Consider the following 12,351-nt stretch of genomic DNA (forward strand, 5'->3'; position numbering starts at 1 on the left):
CCCTAGGACAATCAATGACTTGACGTACCAATGATGAGTTTTTAAAAACCATCAAATCACCATCTGCAGTTTAGAATTGATTTTTCTAGAGGTTTCTGCGACAGTTCTTGATAAAATCATCTGCCACAAGATTTTTTGCAACTTTGTTACCACGTACATAAACAAAATACCACAAACCACAAACATATGAAAATTTAGTTCATTTTGGATACTACAGAAAGTGATAAAATTGTCAATTTGATTGTTAACCTATGAAATGTAAAATTTTCTTATAAGAGTGTGCAACAAAAATCCATTCCACTTGAGCGGCCGCCCAGTAATTCTAATGTACACATTACTTTAGTGAATTTCTGGTTACAATCTACAATCCCAACAAGAGATAGTTATTTATACTTATCATTTCACACATCTCATCTTCCGTGTAAAATACATGCAAAACAATGGTCCAAAGTCATAATAATAATAATGATAATATTAACAAAAACTACAAAAATGTAAGCAAAATCTGTTAGAGTGTAGATAAATATGATCATGATATTTTAAACTGTTTGGTGTCTTGTAGATCAACATCATGTCACAAGAAAAAACAACTAATGCAGTCACTCTACTGCTGAGACTCTTGAGGTTATGCCGCAGTATCCAAAATCAGTTACTTGGATAGAATGACTAATGTTGAGGGTTGTGTTATTTTGCTATATAACTTGTCCCTTTTTGCAGCTGTAGGGCCTCATAGCAGGGAAATACACTTACATTGTTTTCAGTTACCAACTATATTGAACTTGGCTCTAACCACAACTTTCATCATTTTAAAAAATGTATTTTCAAAATTACATATATTTCAAAAATATATTTTTGAGATACTTATAAGATAAATGTCTGAATTTTGTTGGTGATTAAATAGAGAAGCAGAATAAGGAATGTGATCTTATTAAAATCTTGATAAATTATGTCTCTCATCTTTAAAGTTGGCTAAAAAATTTGCCTTCTTTGTGTGTCATCTTATAACCTATTTGAAAAGAATTAGCAGGATACACATTGGTAGGTTCACCACTTCCATACTGACATTTGCATCAGCCGCTTTTAATGCAGTTAATTGCAAATCTGTACTTTTTATTACAATACAGTCAACTGTCGACAATTTGAATCCTAAGGAAACAAGAAATTACTTCAAGTTATGTATGGTTTGAGTTGTAAAGGTTAATTTTTGGACTTTTTCAACTTGAAAGGTTTATAATTTCCAGATACAGAGATGTAAATGAAAAAACTTAGAGATACAGAACTACAGATGTAAAAATCTATAAGTACTGTACTGTATATTAAACAATTATAAAAACAACTTTAAATGTTTATTAATAAATATTATTGTGTGAAAATTAACTTATCTAAAAGTATTTTTAGGTAAATTTAAATAAACAGTAAACACAGTAATGTTACTTTATTGATATATAATGTTATATTGACTTTTAAAAAAGTTTGTAATTTATTTTGCTTTTGGTTACTGGCAGTGTATGAGTCTTCTCATAGAAACAACAACAGAAAATACACTGTCTGGAACTTCATTAGTTTTTTATAAGAAAATGAGCAAACATCTTGAATAGTTTATGGTGTATAAGGTTTCAGTTTATTTAGTAACGGTTTTTCAAGTTATAAAGGTAATCATTTGATCACTTCAACATATAGAGGTATAATTATTAATAAACGTTTTAATATACCAGCAAATAACATACATTTTGATAAAATTTATATTTACAGAGATATAACGGATTGAAAAATAAACATGGCCGCATTTTGTAATTTTCGAAGTTATTTAAATCCTGATTTTTTGCTAATTTTAAAACGTTATTACAAAGACGCTTTTCAAATATTAATATCATTCATCTATCCGAACTTGAGATATAAATTTTTATAAAAAAAAATATCAAAATGGCGGACAGGGGGAGAACGAAGAAGAAAATTTGTTTAGTTTTACAAATGGAATCCGAAAAACTACAACCAGCCCAACATTGTAGAAACACTACATTCTGAATATTAGCAAAATAGGACAATAAATGCAATTTCCGAAATATCTCGACCACAGTGCCATCTAGCGGATCCAAACTAATTCAGAAACCTTCGCGCGCGTGCGCACAACTCACCGAAGTTTCATCGCAATCTGATAAATGGTATAGGAACGCGTACGGGACAAACAAACAAATACTCATTTAAATATGTAAATGAATGTTTGTTTGTTTAATAAGATTTAAACAAGTCTGCTTTAAAAGGAGCTAAAACACCCGACCGCCAATCATTGTTGTTAAAATCACCCAGAGCTGTTGCTCATTTGTTTGTAAATTATTTCCTTTCGTGGTGACTCAAATAAAGGCCTAACCATTTCCCTGTTAAATTCATCACTTTGATTACCATAAGCACAAATCCCTCTGTACCGTTCTGCAATTTCAGTAGAGTTGTAGCCACACTTATTTAAGTACATATGAATTAGGTATATAATGTAAAAAGTTCCTTTAAGTAAATATTTACAAAATAATGTTTTGTGTTTTTTTTTAACTGACGCGAATAACCAAATTATTTATTGATATTTTCTTTAAATTGTAACGTAAAAATAAAATAACTTGTGTAATTTTTTTTAAATAATAGGTATTTATTTACTTGGACTAATGTCATAGTTGTATAATATTTATTTTCAAAGCAATAACTGTTACTTTATAAATTTTTTAGTGTATGAAAAATGAGATTCGAACCCAGAAACTTTCGGATGAAAGGCAAAGACGGTACCACTCCACTACTGAGATCAACAATAATAATAATAATGAATAACTTATAACAAATTTGTAATTAATCTAAAACTAACGGTAGAAAAATTATTTCAGAATATGAATTTAATAAATTTCAGAAGGTTTTCTTTCTAGCTTGCCCGTTGGTAAAAGAAAAACAGTTTAAATATAAAAAAAAAAAGTACTTGGATTACTAATAGGCTATTTTGTTTTATATTTTAATTTAAAATTTGGATAGACCAACAAAAGAACGAACCTATATATGAAAAAACAATGTAAAAGAAACGCAAAGCCAAGAAATAAATGTTTGTTATAACTGGTTCTTTGATATAAATAAGAAAAGATATAAATAAGTTGTAAAGATAATACAACTGGACTTTTAAACTCTATCAAGCACGGAAGTAGATGTGTATTATTTTTATTCACCCTAAATTTTTTGTTAATTTTCTTGAATTTTCTCAAAAATGATTTCTAATATAAGAATTTTATGTAGCGTTACACTAAAGTTATCCAATATTAAAAAGTTACGACGATAAACAAATTAAAAATAATCTTGAAAATCATCTCTATTGACAGTTTATTTTTACTATTTAAAAGATTTCCTCTTGATTTATCAGAAAAATTGATTAAAAGCTACCAGAGGAACTTCTTGTATTACTTAATTATTTAACACTAATACAGAGACTAACACAGATTGCTCCATTCAGTAGATTTTTCAGCTTAATTAAATTACAACTTATGCTAACTAAATTATAGAACTAAAGATTACATACTGGTTTTAATTATTCGTTTGCTATGAGTGAGCGATTGTTGGCACAACTTTACAACATAAAATCAACTATCATTAAATATATCAAAAGTCGGATTCAATCTATTAACAATAGAAAAACTCTTAAGAGGTAAGTTAGAGAATGATGAACCGTATTAGTTCGAATAACGAACAATATGTTGGGTCTAGGTCTATTTGGAAACACAAAGAAACAAACACGCTCTACCACCATCAGTAGTTCCACCAAGTGATTGATAAATTTATAAAAATGTACCAGTGAGGCGGTTTCCCGCCTTACTTTTAAGGAATTGATGTTAAATGTTTCTTTCAAACTCCAAGTCTGATATCCCATAGGACAATATTTTTTGATTTCTTGTAGTATAAGAATCGTAGAAATTTGTTCTGCACAATCTCGATAGAATCCACATACGTTTGTTGGAATGGATTCTAGAATAACAGATCCATATTCCAATATACTTAGCACAAAAGAGTAAAATAATTTTATTACTGGGATGATATCCGTAAATAGTTTTGTACTCCTAATTATAAAACCTAGTAATTTATTGGTAGCATTGATTAGGGAGTCAATCTGTAATGAATAAGTCAATGTGGAGTCAATTAATATTCCAAGGTCTTTCATCACAAATACTCTTTCCAAATTTATATCATTTATATAGTAATTGTAGATCTGATAATTTAATTTCCTGTGAATATTATGTATTTACATTTTTTTATAATTAATTCAAGAGCATTTTTATCACTCCACCTCAAAATTGTATTAAGATTCTACAGGAGCAGAATGCAATCATCATTACAAAGAATCAAGTGATAAATTCTATTTAAAAAAATAAATAATAAAACATTTTTGAAAAAGAATGAACCAACAACAAAAAAAAAAAATTTTCTAATTTCACTGAAAAGGAAAAAGAATTTTTCCATTATCCCAATTTACAATCTCTGGAACTTATTTTTTTTAATCTCTGAAACTTATTTACTTTTTTTCAAAAATAAGTAAATAAATTGCCTATTTTAAGTGAATTACAAGAGTATAAGATACAAATTACAATATTTATTTGAATTAAGGCTGTTAAGGCTTCAGACGTATTCATAGGTGGTTTTTCAGATGGACCACCAACCATTATAGGGGTTTCTTGGGATTTATTATGAATTTCCATGTGTTCCCACAAATAATGGCAATATAAAAGACCACTTCAGTAGAGCACACGTATACTGGAGCTAGAGCTAAATACAGTGGTTATCCCAGTTGCTCAGTGGATATTGTTCGAGACTCACTATGTAGTCATCCACTCATCAACACAATAGTTTCCACCTTGGTTTACAGTGCATTTTGTTAGGTGTCGCAACACCACTGAGTGTATGTGTAAGAAGAAATAGTGTAGAATTTAGTTGTGTAAGGGTATATGTTGTAATTTGTGTATTGTATGTGTATAGTGTAAAGTGTTCTACATTTCAGCATGTAGTGAAAAAGAAAAGCTGCAGAGGCTAGGCCCATGGGGTCGCCTGTTTAAAAAAACATTCATCCAAACTGGACCACTTCATGAAAAATTATGCACAGGCAAACAAAATAAATAAATAAATATACAGATCGAATTAAAAACCCCCTCCTTTTTGAAGTCAGTTAAAAAATTGTTATGATTAAAATCTGTCCATTTGATGAGTTTGATTTTTTTCCGAATGTGTATGTTGCAATCTGTTCAACTAATGAACAAAAAGCAATCCCCAAGGCCAATGAGATAAGGATGATATGTATAACATGTAAATGAGGTATAGTCTTGTACAGGCCAACCAATCCTGAGATGTGTGGTTAATTGAACCCCAGCCATCAAACTACACTGGTACCAACTATCTACTATTCAAATCCTAGTAAAATTAAGTTGCTTTTAATAGGATTTGAACATCAGAAACTTTGATTTGCAATAAAAAGTTAATCACTAGACTAGTCTGGTGGGCAAATTTGATATTAAAAAATAAAAAATAAATTTATTGAATTGATAATGTCCTTTTTAGAATATGGCTAAATAAACAAATGCATGCAAACACTTTATTGATCTTAATATAATATTTAAAATACTTTATTATATTATAATTTGACAAGAGGGCCAATTAATAAATTATTTTTTAACATGCAAATTATATATTAATTTAATTCATATTAACTCAATTTTAATGACATGCTTGCTTGCTTGCTTGTTATCAAAAAAGTACAATCAGTCATGTACATCAGCAAGTAAAATAACATGTTAATAACTTCTTTTTTTTTTGCTTTTTAGTTTAACTTCTAACCCTTTTTTTACTAGCTTTAGTAATGTACTAAGTTTATTTATTGCAATAAAACTGAGATGAATTACATAAAAATGTGAAATCTTAATTGTGAACAAAAATAAAGTTTTATTTAACTATTAAGATTATGGTAATTACACTGGCAACAAGTTTATCTGAATTTATATATTTATAAATTACAGTAGAATCTTACTCAGCAGACTACAAAAAATGGAAAATTAATCCTTGGTGAAGAGCAGAATAGAAAATCTCAGAAATACACCAGGGTCGTTCATAAAATTCTTGGTCTGTCACAAAGATGACATAAGTTTGACCAAACAAGTGATATTGTCACATATGGTTCTTTAGACGGCGGCGTTTTAGTTGCTTGTTTGTGATCATCGAGTAGTAAATGAATTTTGACAGTCTCTGAAAAACTGAGTTCAAGCTATAATAAAGGATTTTGTTTTAAAATGTTTAACCCTAACAAATATATAAAAAGACTTAGGTAAGAGACAATCTTACCTAACTCTTTTTTCCTCTACAGGAAGGAACTCCATTTCTTTCCTGTAACTTAGAATTTCACATCACTTTGTATTTTACTTTACCCAATCAATTTTTGATTCACTTTTTTTACCAAATTCTTGAGTTTTATTTTAAAACTATGAACACTAGATTAACATAAACGATTATTTGTATAGTTCATAATGATACAAAAAGAATAAAATTTGTAGTTAAAACTATTTATCCCCTCACTTATCTTATAATTAAAATAAAACGATATGATTTTTTGTTTTAGGAAGAAGATGAAGAAGGTGAAAGATCACCAGGAAGTGAAGACTGTCATATTATACCTAATGATAAATCAACAGAATTTATTTTAGCAACAGTTGTTGAAGAAAAACAGTAAGTAATATTTAGTAAAATATTATTTTATAATTAAATAAAAATTTAATAATTATAAATAATATATAATATTATAAATTATTATATAATTAAATTATATAATAAAAATTGAAAAATTCAGGGGAAGAATGATTATAGTCCAAGTCCTAAAACTTTTTTTAAAGAATGATCATGATCCAAAAATACAACAGAACAAAGATTAAGATTAAATATTTAAGATTAAGATTAAAATGTACCATTATTGATAAACAGTTTATTGTGTAAACCCATCTGATTTTGTTAGTATATATATATATTTGTTACATATATATATGTGTAATTCTTTTTATGGATGAGATTATTTTAAAATGGGTGGTATTTGATATAACTGAATGGAATTTTAATCCAGAATGTTTGGGATGAAAAGCAGAGAGCCTGCTGTTGAGGTTAGAGAATGATAACTATCTTTTAGCTTATACAGAGTTTTGTTTCATGAATGTGGAGAATTCATAATTAATACACAACTTTATTTATTTAAAAAAAAAGAAACAGTAATATTTAAAAGATACTAGTTGTATCTCCCACCTTGAAAAATCCTGTAAAACCAGCAATAAGGTAACGTATTGCAAGAAGTGTCTGATGCCTTCAAGGAGTCAGTATAAAACCAGTCAGAGTCAGCATTTACTAATCTATTCCAAGTTGCATCATATGTTGTTAAGGATTTTGTAAAATTCAGCCATTAACTACCATTTGTAAGTTGCAACTGATATCTTAAAGAAAAAATTATGTAATCAGAATCACAATATTTTATTTGTGGCTGCACATAATCTTTTGCAGGCCTGTAACTAAAAAGTAATCTGTAATGCACAAGGTTAACATAAAATGAAAATAATTTAGTTGAAAGGAACAATTGTGTTATGTCTTCATGTTTTTTTTGTGTTAGTTTCAAATTTAAAAGGAAAAAATATTAAATTATTTTTTAGAACTAAAAAACACACTGTAATATGCTTGAGTAAAAGTTGAGGTTGAATCTTGACTAATTGAAGGGGTTATATATACATATATATATAGAGCCCCTTACATACACACACACATATATATATACATATAACTGTTGTGCACAGTAAGGACTAACAAGAAGTTGACTGCATATATATATATATAGAGTCAACTCCTGATTATTATCTGTGGTAATAACCAGATGGAGGATGGATAATCCAAAATCATAGTGAAATTGCAGTTGATCCAAAAATAATATTTGAGTAACATGTGTTAAAATGATCTGATACTATACTGCAGTTCAGTATTTACATGCACTATTATATTAAGGTATAACTGTTAATAATAAAAGTAAATACAATACATTACACTACATGTGATATCCAGATGTTTATTTAAATATGTATTACAATGTTCACTCACTAATACTGTACGTTAATAGATTGTAAATGCAATGGGGTATGCACTGCATAATGTAAATACAAACACACTTATTAAAATCTAACAATCTAATCACTTACAAAAAAAAATTAATAAATTGTGGATTTTACTCTCTCAGATTTTTTTTTTTTTAATTAAGTCACAATTGATAGTTTTAATGTCTGAAAACACCTTCTTTTAATTGAATTTTGTAGTTACATAGCACAATAATATCGCACAATAAACCCTATGTATATATGAATCCTATAGTCCTCTTATATCCACAATGAACACCAATGAACAGCATTATCATATTCAAAACAAGCACACATTCAATTAGCAAACAAATGAAGGAGAAAACCTATCATAGACAATGAAAAAACTTAACATTTTTAATTTCTTTATAAGTTCTTAAAACTTTATTTTTTTCTGAGCGGCATCATGATTGAACCACTCCTGGATAATCAGGGGTTGATTATCCACCAAAACACAGTAACAGATAAAACCTAAATAAGCTAATACCAATAGTCAACTTTCACGGGAAACATCAGTCAGTACACAGATTTTATAATTACATGAAAACAATATTAAAAAACTTACAATTTAGAAAACATAAAACACTATTAGTAACCACAAAATTTGTATGAGCAACACAATTCCACTGCCATTACTGAAGAAATAAAATTAAATACTTTTGTGAAAATGGCAGTAGAGTTGTGTTGTTCATACAGATTTTGCGGTTATTAATAGCATTTTATGTCTTCTAAATTTTAGGGTTTTTAATATTTGTTTCATGTAATTAAAGAATTTTTGTACCAATTGATGATATGGAATCCCATGAAAGTTAACTATTTGTATTTTTTACTTATCTTTCTAGATAGCACTATAGTTTTAGAAGAGAAAGTATTGTAATTGGTTCAATTCGGAAAAGTGTGGTTTTCATGAGATCTTGACGTTTTAACACCTAAAGAACTCGGTAAACAACAAAAAAACCAGATGGAAATTTTCCAGATGTTAATATGTACGGGTGTTCAGTGTTGGCCTCTCAATCGCCTTATATCTCCAAAACTACTGGACCAAACTTGGTCAGATTATTTTTATATATGGGGTATTGGGGTATTGATACCATTAAATTGTCAACTTAAAAGATCAAGGGGGTGAAGCTGTAGAGCAAAGACACCCTCAGTTTCCTGAGATTTTACCCAATTAAGGTCATATATTTCTTAGACACATTTGTTAACAATTAAAGAATAACAAATTTGCAAAAAAAGATTTTTTCCAAAATTGCACTCCTACCCAAAAAAATGTTGTTATAGTCATCTGCTATGTTGTGGCATCACAGGTGAGTGGTAAAATTATAAATTAATAATATTTAAAGTGTAAAAAAGTAATTTGAGGTGGTGGGGGTGGACTTGGTACCTGGTGTGTTAAGCCTTGCAGCTATACCAATTGCCGATTGTACAAGTGAAATTTGTTTTATGTAAGTTGTGAAATTACATTAGTTTAATTAGTGCCGAATGTCACCACTAGTACCTCCACACCTGTGCAAATTAAATTCAGTATACGCTCGCGCTTAATTAGAATCATTGAATTAAATAAGCAAACAAAATATTATCTTTTAATAAAATGATAAATATTTTAAATTCATTCGTATCTGTAAGCCGTGTATCAGAAACACCCCACAGTTGTCAGATTTTTTAGGTTTTATCTGTTACTATGTTTTTGGTGGTGATTAAGTTGTTAATAATGAATTTAATTAGGACAGTGGTCAGTGTGTAAATGAATTATTTGAATTTTCAGAAGATACGAGTATATATAAACAATTCAAATGTAGCCTGATGTTTGATTACATCTAATTTATTTCCCATTTTGTTCCATGACTGCTGGCCATTTAATAGGTAAATATGGTTATACAGCCAATCTCACTTGGAGTTACCAAAGTTGCATATTATTCATATAACTAGTATACCTAGATTTATAAAACTGAAATTAATATTTGGGAGATGATTACTATAATGACTAATTATTACTTTATCTTCTTTTTTTTTTGACAGAGTGGTAGTAAATCTTACCTCACCAGCAATTCTTGCAGATCCAAATGGTAATAATGATTCAGGGTATGCACCATCAAATATGGAAGAAACTGCCCTTCATGTAACACCACCCAATAGCCCCCATCGAAAAGCAATAGAGGAAAAGGTTCCTAAGGTATGTTAACTATTAATTAAATATTTAGTTTAATGTACTTAACATTTGTAAATAATTTAAAAGGTGATTTGTATTGTCATAATTATTGTGGTGACACTGGATTCAGGCGTTTAGTTAGGGACAGATACTCTAAAAAGATTTTATATTTTCAATTTGCCACTTTTATTTTCAAGTTGAACAATTTATGTACTTCGTTTGAATACTTCAATGTATCACAACCAATATTTGAGTTATCCTCAGGAAGGGGCAGTTGCATTGGTCTTATACCAAAAACCAGAAGATGTTAAAAGGATTTTCCTTAAACAAGGTTGAACCTTACCTGAGATGGCACTGCATTATGATTTAAGAAAAGCAATTTTTGTAGTATCTACTGTTTGCTGCTGAATGTTTAAAAATAAAAATCTTTTGAAAATTGTTGTTCAGTAATTCATGGTGCTCCCATCATAGATAAAAAAATACTGTCTCAAGAGATTCTAGTTAGAATGGATGTCACCAGATGGAGTTAACCACAGATTTCCCCTTGAGTATGCTTTTTTCTTCATTTAATTTTTATCCTGTGATTAGATCATTTCTGTATCCCCATCTACCCTTTCCCTTACCATCATCCTCTCCTCTCCAGCAGTTTTTTTTTTTTTTGTGTAACCTTGATATTTGTGTAGTTTAATGAAGGCCAGCCTGCCTAATGTCCTTTCCAGTGTCTGTACTAAAAACTCATCCTGTGACTGTTTGTCAACGCCAATAAAAACCCATTCTGAGGTACTCGATAAAGCCTCTAAATTCTTCCTAAAAGAATAGTTGCTATTTTTCAAAATAAAATTTGTAAAAGGAGTAGCTTTTATTTGTTGAAAAATCAACAAAGTAAACCTTGTTCCCAACAAATTTAATGAAAATCTCTGGTGATTAACAACAGGAGCAGATAGAAAAGGTGATAATAAGGCAAACTACGATGAATAGTGGCTACATATGTGTGGTATCAATATACGCTAAATTTGTAATGTATCACTGAGTGTAGTAAACTTTTTTAAAGGTATGTAGTAGACTAGAAAATTAAATGTTTGATTTCTTTTTAAATAAAAATAATATAATATATTAATAGATGTAAGAAAATAATTCTGTGTAAGTTCTTTACAAATAATTATTAATAAAAATATTTTTATTGAATTTTGGAGAAAAGTATAGTATTACTTTTGGCCCCACAGTAGGATTGACAGGTGAACTTGAGTTATCTTTAAATTTTGAGGTATGAGGAGTATGAAAGTCCATTCACTTAAAATGTGATTTCCGTTTAAATATATATATATGTTTATATGTAGACATTTGTAAAAAATCTGTGGCTTGAAAAGATCAATTTCATTGAAATTTATATGTGCTGGATAGTGTAACAGAAGTTGTGCATGTGAAAATTTGACGAAGATTGGTTGAGCTGTTCCTGACTTATGCTCAATGGTTGACAGCAGATAACATAACCTCAATTTGAGGAATTTTTTCAGTTGCATGCTGTGATTGAGGGGTGAAAATGGAATTTCTTTATGTTTTGAGGTACAAAGACAATATTTTGATTAATATCTCTGGACTGGCTCAAAATAAGACTTGATAGCATTAAATTTTGTACAAAATAAAACAGAGGTAAGGTTGTTTCTACCCCTAGAGCATTGCATTTTAGTAGAGGGGAAGAAAGGCACTCAACATTATTCATGAACTTTACTTGAACAATTATCGACAGTATTGTGGCTAGTTACAGTCATGTGTACCTTTTCTTTTTTCGTGATGAAAAATAAATCTTGTAACAATTGTAAAATACAAAGCCTACAAGTAATTTGAATCAAAAGCCTTCTTGATGAAAGGCAGATGACACTACACCACCACAAGGTCAGCAAAGTGGCAACCTTCACTAAAATTTGGAAGTAATTTTTTTTATAATAGCAATAATTTTGGTTTGTTACTACCACAATAACTAGAGGAAAAAATGTAAATGAAACTCCTGATGGTACATGATGAACATTAAGTAAAAAAATGATG

The 12,351-nt window shown here is 29.1% G+C and overlaps 1 protein-coding gene across 1 annotated transcript in view; it reads left to right on the forward strand.

Annotated features, from left to right (window-relative positions):
• Dop2R (dopamine D2-like receptor) overlaps positions 1 to 12,351 on the forward strand; it is a 340,928-nt gene that overhangs the window by 316,916 nt on the left and 11,661 nt on the right. Inside the window, exons 4-5 of the mRNA XM_075377078.1 lie at positions 6,620 to 6,726; positions 10,179 to 10,332. Of these exons, the coding sequence (XP_075233193.1) occupies positions 6,620 to 6,726; positions 10,179 to 10,332 (261 nt within the window). The remainder of the gene's footprint in view (positions 1 to 6,619; positions 6,727 to 10,178; positions 10,333 to 12,351) is intronic.

Source organism: Lycorma delicatula, chromosome 10 (assembly GCF_047948215.1).
Source record: "Lycorma delicatula isolate Av1 chromosome 10, ASM4794821v1, whole genome shotgun sequence".
NCBI lineage: Eukaryota > Metazoa > Arthropoda > Insecta > Hemiptera > Fulgoridae > Lycorma > Lycorma delicatula.